General features: G+C 34.9%; 1 protein-coding gene across 2 annotated transcripts in view; it reads right to left on the reverse strand.

The window, feature by feature from the left end:
- Positions 1-27,161, reverse strand: part of STRN (striatin) — a 109,811-nt gene that overhangs the window by 54,710 nt on the left and 27,940 nt on the right. For both annotated transcript variants that reach the window (XM_070476830.1, XM_020890041.2), the window contains exons 2-4: positions 15,022-15,125; positions 8,048-8,121; positions 99-177 (exon numbers count right to left, since the gene is read on the reverse strand). In XM_070476830.1, the coding sequence (XP_070332931.1) occupies positions 99-177; positions 8,048-8,121; positions 15,022-15,125 (257 nt within the window). The remainder of the gene's footprint in view (positions 1-98; positions 178-8,047; positions 8,122-15,021; positions 15,126-27,161) is intronic.

A 27,161-nucleotide genomic window follows, 5' to 3' on the forward strand; every position in this document is an offset into this window, starting at 1 on the left:
AAATAGATTCCTCCATAGGGGAAAACATGTTTAATATGAAAAAGGAATAGTAATTCAATGAAGTTTTTTCATAGCAGATACTTTCACAAGATACTTACTGTCTGAGTAGTTGCCGACCTTGCTTCCACATTAACTGGCTGTTTTGTTGTGGCTGTACCTCTGTTTCATTACCTTCATCTGGAAAACATTAAAACATAAAAAAAAAACTGATGTAATATACATTAGAAGACATCTCAATTCATTAGAAATATCCAATAAAAATTTATAAGATTAAGAACACTGCACTGTAAAGTATGTTTTTCGTGCATGCTGTGCTCAGTCATTCCAACTCTTTCCAATTCCATGAACTGTAGCCTGCCAGACCCCTCTATCCATGCAGTCTTCCAGGTCCGTTTCAGGACAATTTAAGTTTAATTTCCATGTGCATGTGTGCTAAGCTGCTTCAGTCATGTCTGACTCTCTGTGACCCTATGAACTGCAGACCGCCAGGCTCCTCTGTCCATGAGAGTCTCCAAGCAAGAATACTAGAGTGAATTGCCATGCCCTCCTCCAGGGATCTTCCCAACCCAGCAATCGAACCTGTGTCTCTTATGTCTCCTGCACTGGCAGGTGAGTTTTTTGGGGGTTTTTCTGTTCTTTTTTTTTTTTTTAAACCACTGGTGCCACCTGGGAAACCCCTTAATTTCTTATGGAAACTCTAAAATAAATTCATTATTGCTACTAGATTTCCCTGAGAGTTTCAGAACTAAAAGGCCTTTTCCCCACTTTTCAGGTAACCTGAGAATTTTCCTCTAGGACAAATGAAGTCACACAAGAATTAAATAAAAGTATTATGAAGCACCACATCAGAATGAGAACTAAATGCCCAGGAATGACTACTTAGAAGGAAGGGGGGGGAAAGCCTGTCTGGTAAAGAATAGATAGATAAAAAATAATCCCAAACCAAACCTATTTCCTTCACTAGTTATTAAATGAAAGCCTCAAGCTTTTTCTTAAGACATTCTTTAGATGGAAACTTCCAGGTCCCATAGAGCTTAAAATTCATCATATGGTAGAAGCCAAATCTTTCAAGAAGATGATAAAATAAAAAGAGCCTTCTCCTTGATACGTCCGGACTAAACAATTTCCAAACTACAGGATAGCTCAACTTTAAAAACATAAAAAAAGTTTACACCCTCCATTAGCCCTTGATCAAACTATAAGAAACTGTGGTCTTCATAGGATTTTTATTCAAGTGGAGCTATAAGAGAGATCGGGAAATTTTCTTTTATGATATTTGATATAAAACATTTAATGTGCTCCAGATGCTGTGCTAAAAACATATACACTATTCTTTTAATCTTTACAACCTCCAAAGACAGGCACTATTACTATCCCCATTTTAAAGATGAGAGAGATGTTTTGCAAATTAATTGTAAGGTTTCTAAGTTAGAAATACAGCTGCAAGTACTGAAATCATGACTGCATGACTCCAGAGCTCACATGTTTTTCTCCACATGCTATCATTACAATGGTAAGAAATTAGAGAAACATGTAAATAAAAATAAGAATTATATCTTGCATTTTCATTATTCTCTTAAAGTAACTAGACCAAGTTCTGTGACATACCAAAGAGAGAGTAGGAAGGTTGGGCTGGGGGGGTGTTGGGTGGAGATTAACTCACAAAGGAAGATTACTTTGGGATAACTTCAAAGAGCATTTACTTGAAAAAGAAAAAAGGAAAGAAAAACCATGTCTAAATAGTAAGGAAAAATAATACATTGTTTCCACTTACCCACACATTCAGGAACTGTGCATATAACATAATATGTTCTAATATAGCCACTTCTTAGGTCAAGTGAGTAACCTGTACTTGCCATGTAAGAATATCTACACTGGCATTTCAAAAGACCAAAAATTTCAGATGCGAAAGAACTTTTGAGATCATCTAATTTCCCATCAAAATATGCCTAAATCCTTTCTGTACCATCCTCAGATACACTCAACTGCCTTTGTCTACTTTGGTAGCTAGAAAGGTGAATTTTACTGTAAATAAATTATACCTTAATAAAAAATAAAGCCAAATCAAATAATGCATCCTTACCCTCTTTTAAAAACTATATTCTTATATTGCAATAAAATCCGATCCCTAAGTGGTCATTTTATAATATATTAAAATATCAAACCACTATGTTGTATACCTGAGACTAATATAATTATACTTTAAAGAAAAAAAGAAAGGACTATCTTGTCTCAGTTAACCCAGCTCTATGACAAAAACAGCAAGGTTATGAACTGCTGCTTATTATATCATTACACACTGGATCATGACTAGACTCCAGATGACTGCAAGGGAACAAATGAAACCTTATATATATATAATCACCAGTATATAATATAACCAGTCACAACACTCGGGAGGAATGAAGAGTGTCAAAGACCTACAGAGCCTGAGGAGGCCTTATCTCCTTCACAATGGATTTGAGGAAACTGCTTACCTTGGTTTTTTATTAGATTAATGTATGAATTAATGATCTAAGACCATGTCTGTGATCAAGACCTTAACCAAACAAACATAAGACAGGCGCTTTACTCAACATTACCAAATCTATTTTCCACTGACGCAGAGAAATAATCAATGGTATAGCTGTCTATAGAGCAGTGAGTTTCAATACCTGCAAATAATTATAAAGACAGAAATAGTGATTTTGAATAAATTTCTCAGAAGTGAATGTTCCTTTCTCTGTTTAAAAAAAAAAACAAACAAACTTGACTCTCCGGGTCACATGTGGACTTGACTTTCCCGACACTCCCTTATCCAGGCTAAACATTTAGTTCTCTCAATGGTTAGTAAGTACTCATCAACTATCAGATTCATTCTTACCTTATCAAGTTCAAAAAGTGACATTATATAAAAGTGAGGATTTTAAAGTGGGTAGGAATTCAATTTCTGGGTAATATTAAAAGTATTTGACTGGCATTTCCAGTCAAGTTGGAATAACAGGGACCCAAGTTACCCTCCTGCCTGAAGCAACTATAAAACAAAACAGAGCATACGACGGTTAAGACACTGAACATCAGACAATGAAGGGTAGCAATTCTGAGGAAAAGGAAGCAAACAGGTGAGCCTTATGATTGTTCCAGTTTATTGCCCTGACAGAGTTTCCTGATCGTAGCATAGGGAGGAGAAACCAAAAGAAAAATGAATATATAATGGCTGAGAAGTTCCAAATTTCATGAAAACTATAAACCCATAGATCCAAGAAACCCAACAAATCCCAAGCACAAGAAACACTGGGGAGAGGAGGGGAGGTAACTATACCAAGGCACATCATGATAAAATCGCTTAAAACCAATGAGAAAGAGATAAATCTTAAAAGCAGTCAGAGAAAAAGGTCACATATACAGAGGAAAAGGGGCGACAGAGGATGAGATGGTTGGATGGCATCACCGACTCAATGGACGTGAGTTTGAGCAAATTCTGGGTGACGGTGAAGGACAGGGAAGCCTAGTGTGCTGCAGTTCATGGGGTCGCAAAGAGTCAGACATGACTGAGGGACTGAACAACAACAAATATACAGAGAAATGTATGGATGACAGAAGACACCACATCCGAAACGATAAAAGCAACAACATAAAGACTTTCAGACACACAAAAGCTGAAAGAAGGCATTATCAGCAGCACATGTGTTAAAGTCCTCAAGACAGAAGGAAAATGATACCGGAATATATGAATGCACACAAAGGAAAGATGAGCACTGGATATCTACATTTTTTACGTTATTTAAATCTCTTTGAAAGAGAATTGCTGAAACAAAAATCGTAATGTAGGGTCAACCCAGGGATTGAACCCATATCTCCTGCATTGGCAAGTGGATTCTTTACACTGAGTCACCTGGGAAGCCAGTGAAAGGTCTAAACATCTTAGAAGGCAGAATTTGTTACTTTGGATAAAGACACTCTATTTTTAATAAGTATCTGGCTTTTAATATTAAGCAAAAGAAACTGACATATGAAAGATAAATAGATTTTAACATAAGTTATGAAGTAGAAACGTTAAGGGTTTGCAAGTGGAATAAAATAGGAAAAAAAAAGAGAGGAAACTAATATTTGTGGAGAATATTTCAGAAAACATCTGGATTGTCAATTTTAGGGAAATACAGTAAATGGATAAAATAATGAAGAAGGAAAAACCCCTGCTTCTTTTCTTTAATTTGGATACACCACCTTCTATACCTTCTTCTAGTCACTGTCCTTACCACTTAATTTACAAACCTCTTGGTAATGCTCTAAGTCAGGCTCACATGCTTCCTCTGCAACCAAACTTTTACATCATCTTGAGTGAAGTTAACATTCAAGTGGGTGGTTCACTTCAGCTTCTGCACAACCACCAGCCTCTCTTAGCTGTCACGCCTTAGACCTTGTCATTATGAAGAACTGTCACTGATGCAAACTCACTTTCTGAGCATATCCTTCAGGCTCAATACTTCCAATTCACTAGGCTCTTTGACTTTAGGTGGGACCTTAGATCAGGGGTCAGCAAACATTAGCCTGCAGATCAAACCCAGCCTGTTTGGGCTTCCCCGGTGGCTCAGACTGTAAAGCATCTGTCTGCAGTGCGGGAGACCAGGGTTCGATCCCTGGGTTGGGAAGATCCCCTGGAGAAGGAAATGGCAGCCCACTCCAGTACTCTTGCCTGGAAAATCCCATGGACGGAGGAGCCTGGTAGGCTACAGTCCATGGGGTCGCAAAGAGTTAGACATGACTGAGCTACTTCACTTTCATTTTTCAAGCCCAGCCTGCCACACTTATTCATTTATGTGTTGTGGCTGCTTTCAAGTTACAACAGCCAAGCTGAGTAGTTGCAACAGGGAACAAGTGGCCTACATATTACTATCTGGTCCTTTACGAAAGAGTCTGCTGACTTGCCCTAGATTGTAGCCTATCCACTTGCTTTGATCCATTAGCTTCCTTCTGTCTTCACTTTCTTTCCTCACCAGTCTTAGTTCAGGGTCTATCAATCCAATCATTCTTTTGATAATGTCTCCAATTTTCCTGTTCCTTTATCTCTCCCTGAATCCAAATGTTCACTATTTTCATTCTATTATCTTTTACCTAGGCTGCCAATTGTGCAGAGCAGCACTTCTATACAAACTCTAATTATACAACTCAATTGAACCCTTAGCTTTTCTCAATCCTACTATTCCTTAGTAAGTTTGTCCTCCTGTTCGTTATTATTTTAAACCTTCTTCACTCTTCTTAAACCTCTGATGCATTTTTAGCAGGTAATCCTGTCTCATACATAAAGCTATCATGTTAAATAGCCACCACTAGACCAAAACCCAAACCTATAGACCCATCACCTAACTTCCGACATTCTCTCTTGGTAACAATAAAAGACTTGCATGCCTCTCCTGCTATTCTCCAGCTAAGATCAGAATCCAATCCCTATTATTTCTTCAGATACTTTCATATTTTAAGTATCGCTATTCTCTCTCCCTTTTATTAGTTCCTCCTCTAAGAAACATATCACTCACTCACTCACTCACTCACACACACACAGATACAAACAAACACACACTCTGTCTCTTCATTGACTCCATTGGTCCCTTCAGCCATTTCCCCTTAATACCTTGCCTTCACCTCCACAACCTCAGCTTTCTAAAAGTTTACCACACTTAGTCTTCACTTTCCACACACAGTCTCCATTTCTGCCCTCAACTCTCTCCTAAGGCTGTTCACAATAAAGATTCCAGCGACCTGTGTGTCACTAAATCCCAGAGATACTCTTCAGACCCCAAGGCATTAATCTGTAATACTGAAGGACCCTTCCTTCTGGAAATCCTCTCTTCTCTTTATTTCCACTCTCCTGATTTTCCACATCCTAGTAAAATAATCCTCATCAGTTTCCTTCTCAAGTTTCTACTGTTCTACCAGTTTTCTAAATGCCGCAAGGCTCCATTTAGGTCCTCTTCTTGCTCTGTGTAAGATCCCTGGCTGAGTTCTTCCATCCCATTGGTGTTGAGTGTCATCAGTACAGCTTTATGCTCTGAAATCTATGTATTAAATCCCTATATTTGGCTTGAGCTCTAGACTCACCTGCCCAACTGTATACCAGCTGTTTTCATTTGATGGCCTAACAAATAAATCCAAACGTGCAACCAGCATCTTCCAAATGCAGTTTTGGTCTAGATTTTTATACTAGAAGTGTGGGAGTCATCTTTGCATCTCCCTTTTTAAAAAACCCCTCCATCTAAACAAGAACTAATATCCTGCAGATTTTACTTCCTAAGTATTTCCTGAACACACCCACTTCTCTTCAACTCCATTGTTGGTACATTTGTTAAGGTAACCTTCCTCATTTACTCAGGAGGTTGTAAAATCCTCTAACCAGTCTCCCCATCTCCATTTTTCTCCTCTCTAACCCATCTTTCCAGTAGTCATGTATGGATGTTAGAGTTGAACCATAAAGAAGGGTGAGCACTGAAGAATTAATGCCTCTGAACTGTGGTGTTGTAGAAGACTCTTGAGAGTCCCCTGGAGAACAAAGAGATCCAACCAGTCCATCCTAAAGGAAATCAGTCCTGAATATTCACTGAAAGGACTGATGCTGAAGCTGAAACTCCAATAGTTTGGCCACCTGATGAGAAGAACTGACTCACTGGAAAAGACTGAGGCTAGGAAAGATTGAAGGCAGAGGAGAAGGGAACGACAGAGGATGAGATGCTTGGATGGCATCACTGACTCAATGGACATGAGTTTGAGTAAACTCCAGGAGTTGGTGATGGACAAGAAAGCCTGGCTGCTGCAGTCCATGAGGTTGCAAAGAGTCGAACATGACTGAGCGACTGAACTGAACTGAACCCATCTTTTCATACTGCTGACAGCATGATTTGAAAGAACATCTGATCATCAAAACACAATAACAAAAAAACATCAGTGATCAATTGGTACTGCTCTAAATCTCAAGGATTCAATATTCAGCTGTGGAAACATGTTAGTAACATTACTACATTAAAGTGAACTGAAAAACTTGCCAGTTTTTTAGGAATTAGGAATTATTCTGTTCCTTCATGCACTGTCAAACATAGAAATAGTGTGGTCAAATGGGGAGAATTTGAATTTTGGAGTCAGAAGATCATAATCCCATTCAGATCCATAATTCCATTAACAGCTGTGTAACCCCTGGGGAAACTTCTCCACTTCTCTGAGTTTAAATTTCATACAAGTAAAATTAAAATAATATTACTTTTATTGTATAATTACATTAAGAATTAAAGTTAATGTATATAAAGCCCAGCATGTGATAGTCAGACATTTGATCCAGTAATTTAACCTGACATCACGTCAAAAACACATTCATCTGAAACGTGGTGATGGCTTTTCAACAATTTTTCTTACTTTTCCCTAACACCTACTAATATATTAGTCAATTATATTACTTAATATCTTTACAAGTACTACTGTTACATTGTTTGATGGGGTGATGAGGAAGACAGGAGAAAGAAAAAGGAAGAAATAATACAAAAAGATAATAAATGCTTCAGCTGTTAAAAACACTGTCCTGGTTACAGAACGTCCTGTGGGTAAAAAAGTCCAAAACAATTTTGCACCTGAAATTGAGGGATTAGACTTAAAGGATGAGTAATTCTCTTGTACTGAAAGAAGAAATCTCTTACCTCCACGGCTCATACTCTTTCTCTCAGGATTTTAGGGCATGATGTACTTTGTATTACACATCTCAAAGTTCCCATTAAAATTGTGGGGACCCAGCAAGACACAGTTATGCTGGTGCATGTTACCCCATGAATTCTGATCCTTCCAGTAAGTGCAGAACACAAGCAGAAAATGGGGAACTGCAAGAAAGGGGACGAGGGGAAAGGGAGGAAGGTGGTGGAAAATGATCTAAATGACACTAAGAGATTAGTGCCCAAAGATAAGCAGGTCAAAAAAAATAACTAATATGCAAATAATTAGAAATTAACTTGCAGTTATAAATACTGTTGCTACAAAGTACTGGATATTAACTTCTTTTTAATTACTTAAACTTCCTTTAAAATTAGCTTACCAGAATCATAGCTTGGAGGCTTCATATCTCCCTGATTCAATTCTGTCCCATATTTCAACTTGTGGTATTTGGCTCTAACAAAGAAATAAGAAAATACAAACCATCTTAAAACACAGTTAAATGAACCTTAAGATATGTAATAGGAGTAGTCATCAGTATGCAGTAGTCCTGACTAACTTTTAACTGTTCAAAGCCTTCCACAGTATCAAAGTCTTAATATACAAGTGCTTCCCATTATCATTTTGCTTTTATACCATCAAATTCTGTTACAACAAAAAAGTAGTAACACTGAGAATGATAAATCTTGTTTCTATAATTATGAATGAACCATGTAACATTCTAGTTTCTGCAGTATTCAAATTTTCTTGAGGACTGCCAGAGTACAATTCTATCAAAAGCAATAGATAAGTTTGTATTGTGAAATAAACTTGAAAAAGACTAATCTTTCTCAAAGTTGAATTATTCTTCCTTAAGAAAAAAAGGTCACCCATAATACTCTGCATTGTCAGGCAATTATGCTTTCCCAAGTACACATTAGAGTGAACAATCCAAAAGAGGGAGGAGGAATCAGCTCGAATTATCAGTGTTGAATAAGACATTCTAGAAGAAATAAACATATTTTTTAACAGTCAAGGTATCTTTTGCCTTTTTAGGATGAAGTCAGGAAGAACTGTGAACAGGAGTATTTTCTTTTAAAAGTTAACTAGATGTTATCATCTCTGTTTCATCTGATTTAACCATCTCAGATTAAACCACCTAAGATTAGAAAAATAATCCAAATAAGGTACAAAACTAAAAGGTAAACTAAAAATGAACCATACTTAAGGTTGTATATTTTTACTTGCTTGCTTCCCCCAAATATTGAGGCTGTTATAATATTCAATATAGTAAGACTGGGATAAAAGCAACAACAATAATAATTTGAAAAACCAAATAATAAAGAAGGCATAAGGGCTTCCCATGTGCTGCTAGTAGTAAAGAACATGTCTGCCAATGAAGGAGACATAACAGACTTGGGTTTGATCCCTGGGTCAAGAAGATCCCCTGAAGGAGGGCATGACAACCCATTTCTAGTATCCTTGCCTGGAGAATCCTATGGACAGAGGAGACTGGCAGGCTACAGTCCATAAAGTCACAGAGAGCTGGAAGAGACTTAGCACACACAGTGGAACAGAGTTAGCACACACTTATGCATGTTAAGGGCAACCAAACAGCCAAATTGGTAAGTTATTTTTTTCTTCATAAAAGACTAACTGAGCACTTACTTTAAAATTTTTATATTTCAAGAAAAGGATAAATAAAATGAAAATCATTTGCTCAAATGTGTAAAATATTGGAATTCTTCATCCTATTTTGAATTAATTATTTTCCAGTCATAGCAGGAAAAAAATTAAAATTTTATATAGAGGGGAATGTTAAAAATCTCTGAAAATTACAGATAACTGATGTTCTATTTCTTAAGGTAAGTGGTGGGTAATTAGTATTTTTTATATTAATATTTATATGTTTTGCATATATATGAAAAGTTTTGTGATAATATATACACACTAAAAGGAAAAAAGAACATCTTTGTGTGCAAATGTGGGATTGAGCTTTAGACTAAAGTAAAAAAAAAAAATAAGGCACAAAATATTGTGTGTGTGTGTGTGTGTGTGTGTGTGTACATTTCTGTGTGTTTTATGTGTGTGTGTTATGGTTTTCAAATGTAATGGTCAATCTTCAGATTTTTCGGAAATGTACTTCATCTACCATAAGCTAAAGTAACAATACCTCCTATAAGTCAAAATAGAAATTGAAAGTAATTGGCCTGAAGACAGAATAAAGGCAGCAAGGAAGTTTTATGGAGTTAACTTAAATATTTTTGTGTTTTATATATATATAATTTATATACACACAGGTACATATATAAACACATAGATACATGAAAAAAAATTTCAAACCCAAAACACTGCACCATAGTGCATCCTAGTGGTCTTGGGAAAAACTACAACAGAGCTTACAGAAAAGGGAAGGAAAATATTCTATACAATGTATGTAACAAAGCACTATGAATAACCTTTCAAAAAAAACTAGATAAAGACAAAATAAAGAACTGCTGTGTTTGCTACAAGCTGTGTTCCCATAAAGCAGGGTCTCCTCACTGAATTGTTAAATTCACTGAAAAACAATTTACTCACAGAACTCAACTTAGTAACATTTCTTTTGAAGTCAATACGCTAAAATACCTTCCCACTTACATTACTTCCCATTGCTTTAACCCTTCATCTCACTGTTCCCTAATCTTTTTCTATCTATGTCTGACTCCATGTTTAACGGTAAATCTCATGCCTAAGAACTCTAAATTTGATACATAGCTACGCCTCCCAACTGCCCTTTACTGGATAAAACTGCATGAAAATTATATAATTATGATATATTAAAGATATTAATGACATCCCATTACGGTTTTGTTTCAAAGTCAATTATTACATATGATATGCTTCGAATATAACACAGCATTCCAACCTCACTTTAAATGTTGACACTTAAAAAGAAGGTAACACACACGATTTTAGCTAAACCTCAAAACCTGCAATCAGTTTTACAATCAGACAAATGGATTGATGAAGAAGGTATTTTGATCAGAAGGAATGTCTTAAGAGTGGGGGAGGGGGTGGAAACCCACAGTGTGTGTGTGTGTGTGTGTGTGTGTGTGTGTGTGTGTGTGTTTGTGTGTATACAGGACTAGAAACAGGACTGGATGTAAACGGTTTCACTAAGGATTCTGAAATTAGCTAGATATCTTTAAGCAAGGATATAACATTTGTGATTTAGAAAATGAATCCCATGGATGTAGAAAATAAAGATTAGAATGAGAAAACGTATTAGAGGTAAGGATGATAGCTGGGCTTTTACATTAGAGCAGACACAAAAGAGATGTGGAGCAAATGAAAGAAATGTTTCAGAATTATATTTTAATAGTACTTGAGATTCTTCAGTATAGAACCTCCTGAAAAAACCTGAGGTTACACCCCGTGTGTTCTTGGAAAATTATATGTAATTTTCTCATTTTGTGAATTTTATCACCCTTTAAGGAATGCTTTGTTAAACCCACACTAGGTGAGTAATCCTTCTGTAATGTTAAAGATTCAGTTTTACTTAACTGTGGACCTTTTTAAGTGGGACTAGTTAGAAAATCTATAACCAGCAACTCAAAACCATGATTCTCAGTTGAGTTTTTACAGGTTAAATGACAAGATGCCTAGAATTTGCTCTAAAATAGATTGAGATGAGGCAAGACTGACAAAAATGTTAACTGCTGAGGCTTGGAGGTGTCTATAAAAGGTCTCTGTATGTCTGTGTTTCAAATTTTCCTCCGTTTAAAAAAACTTTAAAAAATTGGCGTAAGGCATTAGAAAAAATAATTTCAAAATGAAAAGAACTGAAATGCTTTATAGCTCTAATGTTTTAAAAAAAAATTCCTAGGCATTATAAAAATAATTTTACAGTGAAGAGAACTTAAATGTTTAAGCTCTAATTCACAAAGAATTTTCTTAATTCCTTAATTTATTACACACTTCAGTGGTGCCATACATCAGGAGATTATTCCCGATGTAATGGCATGAAGTTCATGAAGTTCCATGAACTTCAAAAGATATGAAATCAGGGATACTTTTGCAGGAGAATCCCTTTAAATTAAAAAACAAAGAACAATCTTCCCTAGACTCAGCCACTAGCTGTTTATCTTTTCTGTTCTCCAAAGTCAAACTACTTGAAAAAATAAACAACTCCATCTGTCTCCATTCTATCCATCCTTCTCACCTCTCAACCCCCTGTGATCTGGTTTATGTTCCTGCTACCTCACTAAAGCTGCTCTGGCAAGGATACCAACAAGCACCTAAATGGCAAGTCCGGAACTATTTTCAGCACACAACGTACTTATGATTTGTTTGGCATCTGCAATTGTCAAACTCCCACCTTCTCTAGCTTGCTTCCCATTCACTGCTCTCTTCTTCCTTCCCCACCACTCTCTGGTTAATGCTTCTTTGTCTTTTCCTCAAACCACTCCTGCAACTGGCTCCTGCTACCTCTTGTTCCACGCTAGCTCTGTCTGTTTCAAAGTTCTTACAATTTTACCCACAATATTGATGATCCCCAAGTACACATCTCTATTCATGAATCCTCTTCTATAACTGCTTTACTACCCTCTTTATTTCTAACTCACTTTATAATTTTCAAACTTTTCTCTCAAGCCAGAAACCTGGGAATCATTCTTGAATTATCTTTCTTATTCATCCCCAATACCAAGTCACCTCCAAATTTTATGGATTCTTTCTAGCTAAAATGTTTCATAGGGAATTCCTTGGTGATTTAGTGGTTAGGATTTGGGCTTTTACTGCCAGGGGCCCAGGTTCAACCCCTGATCAAGGAACTAAGATTCTGCAAACCACATAGTGCAGCTGAAAAATATAATATTAGAAGTAAAAAATAAAATGTTTCATAGTTGATGACTCCTTTATTCCAGCAGTTAAAATGATATCATTTCTCATCCTAAACTATGACAATTTTCTGGCCTCTATTAACAGATCTTTTCCGTTCATCCCCCAAACTAAGGTCAGAGTGATTCTCTAAAATCTATTGAACACTATTCTGTGCTCAAACCTTTCAACTGTACAACAAATAAATGCAATATATATTCCTAGACTAGACCCTGGACCAGAAAAAAAAAATACTATAGAGATTATTACCGGCATATTTGGTAGGAAAAAAATGCTATAAAGATCATTACTGGATCGCTTCTGGGCCTTCTGACTAAGATCAAGTATATTAAGATCATCATTGGAACATATGAATATGGGTTATATTACATAAAAGAACTATGTTAACATTAAATTTCCTTAATAATGAACTGTAGTTATTTAAGGGAAAGTCCTTGTTCTTAGAAGATACTCTCTTAAGTATTGAGGGGCAAAGGGATACAAGTCTGCAAACAAGTAGCAAATGACTGGGGGGGGGGAGGCAGGGGAGGGGGAAGACATGAGTATACAGAGAGAGCATGATACAAGTAAATACAGCAAAATGTTGTCAACTGGTGAAATCTGGTAAAGAGTATATAGTTTGTTCAAGTTCGATTAGTTTGAGATTATTTTAGAAGAAAATGTTTTTAAAAAACTTCCAATGTAAGACAGAAGTTTGAACTCCTTAGTTAGGCTCTTCATGATCAGGCTTTTGCCCACCTCTACCATTACAGCTTATAAATTACAACTGACACCCCTAACTTTCATACACAGTAATCACAAATTTCTGAACACACCATACTGCTTTGTCCCATGTCAAACATACCATCTCCACGTCCTGAACCTTGGCAAACAGCTTATTTTTTATGATGCTGTTCATGTTCCACCTCCTCTAATTACACCCTCCTTTCTACTTCCACAGACTGCAGATCCAAATAACCACTCCCTTCTTTGTACCCTGGGTACCACTGTATCCTGTGCTGACTTCTCCCATAGCATCTCAGTTACTACACTGCACTTTTGTGATTTATGAGTCTGCTTCCTGCTACTCCTAGCTGTGAAGGACAAGAACTGTGACTTGCTTGTTCCCAATTCCAGCACAGGACTTAAACTGGATGGATGGATTAATGAATACGTTATTGAGAAGGGAAACACACACACACACGCACACATACACACCATATCCGTGTCCTTGGTTAGTTTAGTATTTGTATATTTTAATTTTCCTGACTTATAAGATAGTATAATGTACTGGTAGAGTACAAGCTTCAGAAGCAGACAAAACAGAGGGATCCAAATCATAGCTCTACTGTAACTCTGCAAGTCTACCTAAATTATTTAGTTTTTAAGCCTCAAGGTCTAATACATAGTAGTTAATAAATAGTTATTATTACTGTTATCATGCTCTCTTTGATTATGCCTATCATTGCTTAAAATCTCAGATATTCCCCAATTACACACTTTTAAAAGTGTTCTCCCCGCATCTTCCCAAAACAGCTTTCAATCAACCTCTCAACGAATGAAAAGAACCACCAATTTTTCAATAAGAAGTCAATCTGTTTTCAGTCTCTTGTGCCATTTAAAATCCCACATGAAGGAAAAAACAACTAATAAAGTTTTATATCTCTTGATATTCATAAATATCATCTGCTAAATGTTATTTTATGGTAGTTTTTCAAACAAGCCATTCATCAATTTCAAAATGAAAAGGCCATGTGATCAAAAACAAAGCAAAACAGAGAATTTCAATATCACCTATCAAGTACTCAATAATCTAAAACAAAAAATTGTCTCATACTGCTGACAAAAAATTCTAAAGACCATCTGCTAAACAAATACTTGATTCATATGAAAACTTCCAAAATTCTCATCCATGACCTATTGTCCTTTACTTGCAAGCCAACTTTAGTTCTTGAATATTTTCAACACTGAGCAGAATAGAAAGGTAAGATTCACTTTTGGAGAGATATGAATAGGTGATAGCAAAGGCTCAAAATATCAAAAAGAAAGATTCTCAACGGAGTCTGCCAGAGCAGGTTTTTTCCATGGAAAACACATCAAACTGAATAATACTAGATGATAGGAAAAGGGAGTAAGTATTATAGAAATTTCCTTTACAACTCAAAAACTACTTCAATTCTATAAAGAAATGGATATTGACAGTTCAGGAAGTATACACATTTTCAATTCTATAAAGAAATGGATATTGACAGTTCAGGAAGTATACACATTTCTTCAGAAAGGGCAGAGTAAGGAAAAAAGTTGCTAAAATTTTAAAAACCATATACATCAGCTTTTGGTCATTATTACTAAACATTCATTAACAAATTAACATATAGCAACCATTTCTAAATGTTTGTTTCAAATACTAGCTCCTGATTTTAAACAGAATACATTAAAATTTGAACTGTTTTAGAAGTAACAGAAAAATTATTCCAGTATTTTAAGAGAACACTACTTTCCATTTTACTGAATTACCTTTCTTGTTTAAGAGCATATTCCAGCATTTTGATTCTTCTCACAAGATCCTTCTTCAAGTTTTCTTGACCTTTCCTTTCCCCCTGAAGAAAGGCAATCTGAGCCTGAGTAAGGAAAAGAAAAACAAAATGCAGTTTAGATGAAATCAACTTTTTAAAACTCAGTTGAAGAACCTTTGGAAGATAAAACAAATATAAAAACATTTCTTTTTACATATCTGTCACAAAGTAAACAGAAAGGCACTGACTGCAAGGGGTGGAAAGCTGAACTTTTTTCCTTTAAAGGACATCTATATGCATTTTACTTCAGACCACAGATGTTAAGACAACCAACATGAGTGCAGACATATGCAAAATACAGTTGGGTTTGCTCAAGAGTTTGTCTTTTAAGGCACTAAGGAGTATTCTCCTTTATAAAAAATGAAGACGGAGAACTACTACAAGTTGTACTATTTCGCTTTTAGGTATCTATCTGAAGAGAATTAAAACACTAATTCAAAACACTAGTAAGCATCCTCATGTTCACTGCAGCATTATTTATAATAAATAGCCAAGATATGGAAACTAAGTGTCAATTGACAGATGGCTACTGAAGATATGTATACGTACGTATATATATGTATGTACATGTACAACACACACAACTGAGTATTACTCAGCCATAAACAAATAAAATCCTGTCATTTGCAATAATATAGATGAACCGCAAGGATTTTATGCTAAGCAAAGTCAGTCAGGTAGAGAAAGACAGAAACTGTATGATTTCACTCGCATGTGGAATCTTACAAAAAATAAAGCTGAACAAACAAAACAAAAACAAATACATAAATACAAAGAAGAGATCTGTGGTTACCAGAGGCGAAAAGGGTTGGGGGACAGGCAACATGAGTATAACGGGTCAGCTGTACGGTGATGGATGGTAACTGGACGTGTGGCGGTGATCATTCTGCAGCATTTACAGATATTGAACTATAATGCTGCACACCTGAAACTTACACAGTTTATTTTCAGAGTGAAGACGAGGAAAGTGGGCAAAGCAAAACCATGAGTTCTTATAATAAGCTTTGTAAAATAAAGAGTTTTCTGAGCTTCACCATCTACTTAAATTTTATGATGGATTCCTTGTCTCCAGAGACTTTATCCTGGACATCTACAAATAAAGAATAACTGCCTTTTCTCAATCCCCACCTTTAACCCCACCCCCATTTAGATTCTCTATGCAGGGGTAAAGAAAGTGAAAGGTGGGAAAAGGAAAATCAGAGCCAGTGGCCCTCCATAGTTTCCTGTCCCTTCCCAAGTATTACTAAAGAAAGAAAAAAAAATCCCTACATTTTAACACGAATAAATTGTAATACTCTCATCTTCAGTCAAACAAAAGGGGATAGGAAAGAACAGTCGGTCAGAATAACTAAAAAATACATTTAGAACTGAAATACCACCTTCTTAAGGAATTAAAACTTAAGGAATTAAAAACTATGTTACAAGTACTAATTTGTTAAAGTAACTCATAACACCACTAGGAGTGTGGCAGAAGATCTATCTACTTAAAGGCCATCAAAGACAGCTATCAGTTTCACTATTCTCACATTCCTTCCCCTCTCATTTCTATTATATTAACTCAGATATTGTTATTTATATATCCACAGTGCTTTCCATTTAAGCAACCAAGAAATTACATTTAATGATGGACCTTACAATATCCCTAAGAAATTGTGGATGATTCAACTGAAGGTTTAGTGAATGACCATTAAACTTCTTAGTTTAAACGACACCCATTTCTCTTTTTTCAGTACCATAATAAACATAAAATCCACTCACTGAGCTTCTTGTAACTTTGAGAATGTAGGTACTGTCATGTTTTTGCTGTCATTTCAACAAACTCTTAACATTTACATTGCAGTGACTAGAAGGATTATTTGGCTAAAGATGATTCAATTGTACAAAAAGAGGAAAATGTATCAAATATCTGTAATATCTATACTAAACAATCATAAAACTTTTTGAAATTATTTGTTCTACAATGAGATTATTTTATATAAGCAGAGTAATAATACATGCATTAAAAAGTGACAAAAATGAATGTTGGTGGTATAGTGGTGAGCATAGCTGCCATCCAAAAGGATATGACAGTCCAGCTTATTTGGTCAAACAGTGCTTTGGCCTAGAAGACAGTCTTCAAAGTGGCTTTAATAAAAAAAATAATAATTTAACCAGTATAATCAAATAACCAAAATAATTTTTAAAAATTACCAATTTCTTCCTTTCTATCCCACTTGACTAGTTCTGCATTTCTGCCACCATTCTGTATTTCTCTCCTGGGTGATTCTGACACTGAAGCCTCTAACACTCAAAAATCTTTACTGTGACTCATTCCCCAACCCACCAACTACTTCTTATATTTCCAGGACACTTGCTTCCCCATCCTCCTATCAATTCACATACTGGACTACTTAAATATTTAATATTAAAAGACCCAGAATTGTTGAAAAGAAAGATTACAAGGAAAATGGTGGTGCCTGGAAAAGGCAAAACAAACAAGAAAAATAGGAATATCTGTGATAGTTCCTAGTGATCAAAGAATATCTCTGTGACATTTCTGCCACAGATGCAAAACCTAAAATCAATCATATGGAAACATCAAGCAAACTCAAGTTGAGGGGCATTTTATGTTAACATTCTTATAATCTTCAAAAGTGTCAGGTTATAAAAGTCAAATAAAAACTGTTTCAGATTGAAGGAGATTAAAAAGACCTGAAAACCAAATGTAATCCATGATTCTGTTCTAGATTTGGCTTAAAAAGGACATTAATGGGAAAACTGGCAAAATATGAATGGGATCTGAGGATCAAACGGTAGTAATACATCAAGTGTTAATTTCTATATTTTGATGGCTATGTGTGGTTACACAGGATAGTACTTGTCTACAGGAAACAAACACTGAAGTGTTTGGTAGGTGGCAATAGGTCATCAAGTTGCCTGGCACCTTGCCCTCAGATGGTTCAGAAAACAAACCTATTTGTATTGCCCTTACAACTTTTCTGTCAACAGGAGATTTTTGTTTTTGAAACAAACACTGTGCCAACTTCCTTAATATGATAAGACACAAACAATTAAATTCAAAAGACAGTACCACGTGTAACAGAGAAACCTAAGAAGTAGTGACCATCAGGAACAAAACAAGGATGTCTATTTCTTACCACAAATATTTAACATTGCTCTGGTGGTGGCCACTGTCATTAGTCCAGAAAGAAGTAAGTTTGGAAAAAATGAAAATTAATTTAAAAAGATGCATGCACCCCAATGTTCATAACAACACTTCTCACAACAGTCAAGACATGGAAAGAACTCAGTGCCCATCAACAAATGGATAAAGATATGGTGTATATATACATACATCTACAGAGAGAGCAGTATTCCATATATATACATACATACGATACACTGGAATACCACTGTGCCGTAAGAATGACATTCTGCCATTTGCAGTAATATGGATGAACCTGGAAAACATTATGCTTAGGAAAATAAGTCAGAGAATAACAAGTACTGTATGATATCACTTATATGTGAAATTTAAAAAATAATACAAATGAATGTGTATGCAAAACAGAAACAGACTCACAGATATAGAAAACAAACCTGTGGCTACCAAAGGGGAGACAGAGGTAAGTGGGGACGGACAAATTAGGAGAATGGGATTAACAGATACAAACTACATATAAAATAGATAAACAAGACTATATTTTATAGTACAGGAATTACAGTCATTATCTTATAATAACATAAATGGAGTAAAATCTATAAAAATACTGAACCACTATGTTGTGCATATAAAAATAATATAATACTGTACATCAACTATACTCCAATTAATAAAAATTTATAAATTTATAAATAAAAATTTATAAATTAAAAAAGGAAATAAAATCATATTATTTGCAAATGATTTGACTGGCTATCTGGAAAATCCAAGAAAAAACAGACTATAAACTATTATAAAAATATGGGAATTTCAGTAAAGTAACTACATATAAAAATAATAAATTGAAACCCATGGGCTTCTATAAAAACAACCAGTTAGATGATATAATGAAAGAAAACAACTCCATTTGTAATAACAAAGTGATAAGATTAGAATAAACCTTACAAGAAAAAAATAAGAGGTATACAAAGATTACTTTAAATGCTACTGAAGAGCATAAAAAAAATGACTTGAACAAATGAGAAGCAAAATCGTGTTCTTAAACAAGAAGACTCTGTATTACAATTTTATTTTCCCCTATATTAATCTTATAAAATTATGCAAACCCAATTAAAATACAAATACAATGTTTTTAAAAACATCACACATGATGAGCCTAAAGTACATATGGAAAAATAAATAAGAATAAAAAAATTCCAAAGCTCTGAAATATTTTTTTTTCATTTATTTTTATTAGTTGGAGGTGAATTACTTCACAACATTTCAGTGGGTTTTGTCATACATTGACATGAGTTACATGTATTCCCCATCCCGATCCCCCCTCCCACCCCCTCTCCACCCAATCCCAGTCTTCCCAGTGCACCAGGCCCAAGCACTTGTCTCATGCATCCCGCCTGGGCTGGTGTTCTGTTTCACCCTAGATAATATACATGCTGTTCTCTCAAAACATCCCACACTCGCCTTCTCCCACAGAGTCCCAAAGTCTGTTCTGTACATCTGTGTCTCTTTTTCTGTTTTGCATATATAGGGTTATCGTTACCATCTTTCTAAATTGCATATATATGTGTTAGTATGCTGTAATGGTCTTTATCTTTCTGGCTTACTTCGCTCTGTATAATGGGCTCCAGTTTCATCCATCTCATTAGAACTGATTCAAATGAATTCTTTTTAACAGCTGAGTAATATTCCATGGTGTATATGTACCACAGCTTCCTTATCCATTCATCTGCTGATGGGCATCTAGGTTTCTTCCATGTTCTGGCTATTATAAACAGTGCTGCAATGAACACTGGGGTGCACGTGTCTCTTTCAGATCTGGTTTCCTCGGTGTGTATGCCCAGAAGTGGGATTGCTGGGTCATATGGCAGTTCTATTTCCAGTTGTTTAAGAAATCTCCACACTGTTGTCCATAGTGGCTGTACTAGTTTGCATTCCCACCAACAGTGTAGTAGGGTTCCCTTTTCTCCACACCCTCTCCAGCATTTATTGCTTGTAGACTTTTGGATAGCAGCCATCCTGACTGGTGTGTAATGGTACCTCATTGTGGTTTTGATTTGCATTTCTCTGATGATGAGTGATGTTGAGCATCTTTTCATGTGTTTGTTAGCCATCTGTATGTCTTCTTTGGAGAAATGTCTGTTTAGTTCTTTGGCCCATTTTTTGATTGGGTCATTTATTTTTCTGGAATTGAGCTTCAGGAGTTGCTTGTATATTTTTGTAAAGCTCTGAAATATTTTAAAACGTATCATCACTTACAGTCACTTAAAAAGTGGTAATGATGCACAAAAAGATATATCTATGGTGCAGATAATCCAAAAACAAACCCAAATATATACAGGAATTTAGTATAAATTAAAGGTGACACTGCACATCATTAGGGAAAATGTAAATTATTCAATAATTGTTGATGGCAGCCATCTGGAAATTACTTCTCATATCAAAACAAATTGCCAAAGGGATCAAAAACTTAAAGGAACCCAAAAGTATTAAAAAAAAAAAAAGGTAGAGTTTGTTTTGTCCTAATAAATCTCATGGAATGTCTTTTTGAAAATAAGACAAAACTCAAAGTCATAAGAAACTAATAAATTTCACCTCAAAAACAAAATTTATATATGGTAATTTAAAAGTTGCTGAAAAACTGCAACAAATAAGACCATTTCTTTTTGACAAAATGTCAAAACAAAATCAGAGAAGTAGTAATGCCACAAATCACAAGAGTTTGTTTTTTCTTATATATAAAGAGCACCTACAATTTAATATGAAAAAGATCAAGAACTTAACAGGAAAAAACACAAAAAACATGTTGATAGAAAGGAAATACAAAAGCTCAAGCATATTAAAAAGATGTTCACTCTCACAAGAGAAATGCCAATTAAAATTATAATCACATTTCTCCTTTTCATCAGCTTAATAAAGTTCAATAATTAGATAATATGTTGGGGAAAATGCAACTGTATGTTGACTGTGATAGTGTTAAATCAGTTTCACCACTACTGTGGACAATGTGAACAAGTAGATAAGGTATGAATATAAGCTTTTAAGTGTTACAAATAAAATATTTGTAGTACAAGTAAAACTAATAGTAATGGCACATATTTTTCAAAAGAAAAGTTTGGAATTATCTTCAAGGAAAATAAATATTAAAAACTTCCGTAAGTTTTTTATACTGTATACCTAAAAACAGGCCTCTAATTTCCTAACCGTTAGAAACAAAAAAAAAAAACTAACTAGATATCTTACAACTTAAAAGTCTATATGATAAACAGGAAACTTGTTTTTATTATTTTCAATTCTAATTTGTCAAAAGGATACATATAAGGAATATAAATCTGCTATATCTAAGTAGGTTTACCTGCACACATGGGAGTATCTAATAACTAAATTATTTTAAATAGTTTTTGAGACCATTTAAACTATCTTGTACTCTAAAATTCTATACGGTTAAAATTTAAAACTGAAATCACTGAAAAGTATATTCAAAAAGAAATGTACACAAAATATTAGTTTTGGTTGGCTATTTTTCAATTGTTTTTCTGTCATATGCTATGGGAGAGAAAGAACATTCACTTTTACAAAAATCTAAAATAAAATGCCAAAGGACAACTAGTACAAGTTTCTGTCAAGAGAGCACAAACTCACAAATAACAAGAGAAACACACGAAAAGTAAAAGTCAATAAAATAGTTTACTTAAGCTAAAGCAGAGCACACAGTGAAGTTGCAAAAATCTGCTCTATATTGACATCTTAATGTCTTCTATAAATTATACCTATTTCCTCTGAGACGCTCTGGACTACATTATTCTCGTGCATCTAGGCTGCTAGTTGTTTTTCTCTAGGCATACAATCATTATCTCTAGCTGGTCCTCTCTCCTAAAGACCATGTCGTCACTTGGCAGCATAAAACTTTAGCATCAGAATCACCTAGAGGACGTGCTGAAACACACATGGCTTGGCCTGGCCCTTCCTCATTTCTGATTCAACAGGTCTGGAGTGGGGCCTGAGAACATGCATTGTTATTAAGTGTCACACATTACCAGGTGATGCTGATGCTGCTATTCTGGGACAATACTGGGAGAACCACTGACCTACACCATCTGTGACATAGTTAGAAGGCCAAAAATAAAGCAAATAGGCTGCTAAAGAGCAAGTAACTGAGCTGTCCCAGAACCCCAGCTCTTTACAAAGCGATGAAATCTTATAAATGTCCTCAGGCTGACAAACAGGTACACACTAGCTTTTTGATTCTCTTCCAAATTCCTTGTGTATGACTGTATTTCTAGCAGACTCCTCATAAGAAAATAAAATCAATCATTTTCATTCAGTTTAATAACATTTTTGGGGAATACCTACTACCCATCACAGTTCAAACTGCCATAAAGGAGAATATAGGAAAGACAAACAAACCAAGTTGCTACTCACAGTGCACTTTCAATTTAGTTTGGGTACAATACCAGAACACACATATATAAACAAACAAATGTAGATGTAATACACACATACATATATCCACACATATTCATAAGATGAAACACTGGAGGCTACTAACAATTGAGGATTTGACTCAAATATTCACGTTTATTCATTTGACAATATTAACTGAGCACTTACTTTATTGTTGTTGTTGTTCAGTTGCTAAGTCATCTCTGGCTCTTTGTGACCCCATAAACTGCAGCACACCAGGCTTCCCCATCCTTCACTATCTCCCGGAGTTTGCTCAAACTAATGTTCATTGAGTCAGGGATGCTATCTACCCATTTTTATTTGTACCAGGACAGTTACTAGCACGGAGGCTAAGGCAGTGACAAAGCAAGTGAAACAGAGCTCACAGTTCAGTGGCTGAAACATGTGTGCCGAATAGCATATGTCATATGCAACTGGAATCAGCAACTCTTACAAGTAAAAGCAGTAAATATAAAAAATAAACACAAATAAAATACAGTGAGATGCCTATTAATTCTGGAGTCAAGTACAGAACTAACGTATAACTCAAAAACTGTATTTTCATCTGATATTAACTCTACAGCTAGCTTTATCTTTTAACAAACTGTGAGTTCTTTGAAATTTTCCTAATAAAGTTTCTGTGCTATTATTTTTATATACCTAAAATTTCAAGAAAGATGGAGTGGCTTTTTTGTTTTTCACCACTCTGCTAAACACAGTATGTAACTAATCTCATTTAACTGATACTATCACACAATTAAAATATTTTCTTTTATCATTAAATTGTTTTGTTTTGTTTTGTTTTCATTTATTTTTATTAGTTGGAGGCTAATTACTTTACAAACTTGTAATGGTTTCTGCCATACATTGACACGAATCAGCCATGGATTTACATGTGTTCCCCATCCCGATCCCCCCTCCCACCTTATCATTAAATTTTTTAAGTGTTTATCATTTATCTTCTTTCCAACCAAATTATAATCCCCTTGAAGACAGAGTCCCCTGTTCATGCCTTCAACAATCATTCACTGAATGCGCTCTACATGCCCCCCACTTGACTTGTATTAGGATGTAAAGACAGGACTCCTGCATTCTACGAAACTGTAACTCAGTGCTGAGTACAGCACCTGCTAAACAAATAGACAAAACTGTTCTGTCCCAAAGTACCTTAGTTATTCAATGTTATCTGATTAAAAAGATAAAATTTTAGTCATAGTAAACAACAAAGATAATAATAAACTAGAAGTATAAAAAATTACTATAAGCCACAAATTGTTTTCCACAAAGCTTTGAAAAAATGTTCAATTCTTAGTTCTTTTGTCTACCACACTGTCACTATGAGATATGAACTGCAACATCTATCATTAAAACAAAATGTTTTGGTATTAATATATGAAAATTATAAATATTAAATATTCAGACAAAAGCAAAATGACCAAGGCAGACAGAAAATATAATAGAATAAATTTCTTAAAAAAAAAAAAAGAAAAAGAAAAAAAAACTTAGGATGCCTAATCCCTTGACTGAACACGTTTAAGCCTTTCTCTTATGTTTCACATGTAGGCAAAATCTTCCTGTTTACTTACATTACTATTTTACCTCTGAAAAGAATATAAGCAACCAGTTGTCCAAGACAGTCTTTTATCTTTTACTGTCTCCTGATAGTAAAAATATACTATCATTATTCTAGTAATAACAGAACCCAAGTTCATGAATTGGATTGTTTTTACCCCCAACACCATAATAAATTATATATAATCTTTTTTTATAATGACAAATAGCACATAATTGCAAGAAAATTATGTGAGAATAAAGGAGAAATTCATGATCATGAAACACATATTTGGTGAAACATTAATAGTGACTAAGTGAATGAACTAGCAATTTGGCCTATTAATAGACCCATCCTATAAATAATTGATATTACATACACAGATAAAATGTTTACACATATTGAACAGGATTTAGAAAACTATGTATTTGTGAGTGATTAACAAGCAATTTTCCAATATGCTGATGAAACCAGTAAAAAACAGATAACTATACAAAATATATTTGAGAAAGTTTGGTGTCCTCTATTACCAGTTTTTATGGACTCACTGCTACCTTTACTAGTTTTCATATAATCTTCCTTTACCTATTGCTTATCAAGTTCACTAACCTCCATGTCTGCTGGTTCAAATTTAACCTCAGAAGATAATGCTGAATATCTATTAAATTTAATCTATTTTGTTCTTGCAGGAAACATTTAAACTAAAACAATGCTTCATTTTTCTAAAATAAAAAACAGCAAAATTTTTTATTTTCTAAGTATACTAGAGCTGTTGCTGTCTTTTTTAAAATAATGTAAGTATCACACACGAGCACATTCCTTTTCTGTACCACTTAGGGACCTCCTGGCGCTTTTGTAGATCAAATACCTCATGCATCATACCCCATACCTTATCCCTGATAAGCTAAAGAGAGGCAAGGATAATATTCAGTTTTCCCACTACAGCTTACAAAGCACTTTCACATACCTATCTTAGTATTATGTGTCTTATTATAGTTCTTCACAAGTTTAATATGACACAGGAATCAAAGATTCCAAAAAAAGCATTCAATATCTAGTGTTTCTAAAGTTCATTTGCCACTTAATAATGGCAAATCATTTGACCTAACTTTTCACTTCCTCATTAGTAAAAATGGGGATAATATCCCCAAACTCAGAATGTTACTGTAAAGTTTAAACTACGTAATGTTTATGAAAGGATCTAGCACATTTTGATACCTTTCAAAGGGCCTATTTATTTCCACCAAAAACCAAGTCAAAAAGAAAGAGAACTACATGTAAAAAAGAAGCAAAGATGATTCAAGATGGCCCCACCACCAATGCCATTAATATAATAATAAAAAAAAATTGCTTGGACAAATGTGTATTTGAAATATTTAAGAAGAAAAAAAGACATAATTAAAGGAAAGGAAAAAGTACTTTTTTTTTTCAAAAGGAATGATGTGTACCTAGAACACCCAAGGAAACTAGAAAAATTAAAAGATAAGAGATGAATTTAGCAAAGTGGCAGTACATAAAATAAATCCATAAAACCAGGAGCATTCCATTATTTCCTTTTATAAATAGAGGGCAACGAATAGTCACCCTCCAAAAGTAACAACAATAAAATCAAAAGATAGTTCACCAGGCTTTTCCATATGAAGTTTTCTAGATGGACTCAAGCTTTCGCTTCCTTTGCTCCAGTTCAGGCTCACCAGAAACAATTTTTTGAATACTAATTTGATTCCCCAGGTTCTCTACAGCAGTGCCTGGATAGAGGTTATAAGTCTTCTGGTCACCAGAAGGGCAATAACCACTGAATTTTCAAACGGAGTTTCATCTCTTGTGTACTTGGTTACTAGGTCTCAATTTCCCAAGAATCTGAAGTACCTACAATGAAATAATAAAGGGTCTGACCCTTATAAAGCAGAAGACCAAACGTTATGATAGTGACTACCCTTCTCCCATTGCACCCTGTCCACGTTGCTCTATGGTATCTCTCTTTCATGTAACACTATGTATTAACAGTAGTATTAGTAACAACAAATCAATAATAATAGGATGTATTCATTTAAATAAGGATAAATGCATACTTAAAGAAAAACATATACACTTACAGGAAACTGTAAAGCACTCGAGAACAGGGCTGCCCACCTGAACTTTCTGAAGAGATGGAGATTTCTATCCTGTGCTGGCTGATAAAATGAGGGTCTAGAAAGAGTAATAAATAAAAGCACTACTCATGTTCCTGACTGGAGAAATAATTTAACTAAGACAGCACTAATATCTAAATAAATGTATAGATTTAAAGACACAGTAAAGTATTAAAAATCCCCTTGGGATAATTCACAGAACTTCATAGACATATGGCAAAATTCTCAGGAATGTGAAATTAGGAATAATAAAGGAAATTAAAAATAGAAGGAAAAAACCTCCATATATTTCAATATAGTCATGAGGGCAAACACACACTAAATTTTAAAACATAAGACAGAAAGAATAGCTCCTTTCCAAGGAGAATTAAATAATTTTTTTAAAGATATAAACCCACAAGCTCAAAGAGAATATAAAGAGGCCACAGGCATCAAGGGATGATAGAAAACAGATGAAGAAAGTGTACTTACTTAGCAGCTCAGAAACCTAAGTACCTACAGAGGGAATGCAATGAGAAGCTAGTAGATTTCCCCCAAAATAAGCTGAATAGTTCAGAAATTAAGAGGTATGAGATAAACAGATGGGCAGGTGTGTTACAGGGCTTAAGTTAAAAGTATATGAAATGCAGTCAAACCTATATGAGTCCATCCCTACTCATGCAATAAAACAACTATTTCTAGCCCACCACCCCAAGATACTAGACATTTAGTCTCTGAAGAAATGTAAACACAGAGGTCCTGACTCAGAATACCAGGTACAGAAGAGGGCAAGAATGGGGCAGTGACCAAAAAAAAAACCAAGATGACTAAGTGAA

The sequence above is a fragment of the Odocoileus virginianus genome, chromosome 2 (genome assembly GCF_023699985.2).
Source record: "Odocoileus virginianus isolate 20LAN1187 ecotype Illinois chromosome 2, Ovbor_1.2, whole genome shotgun sequence".
NCBI lineage: Eukaryota > Metazoa > Chordata > Mammalia > Artiodactyla > Cervidae > Odocoileus > Odocoileus virginianus.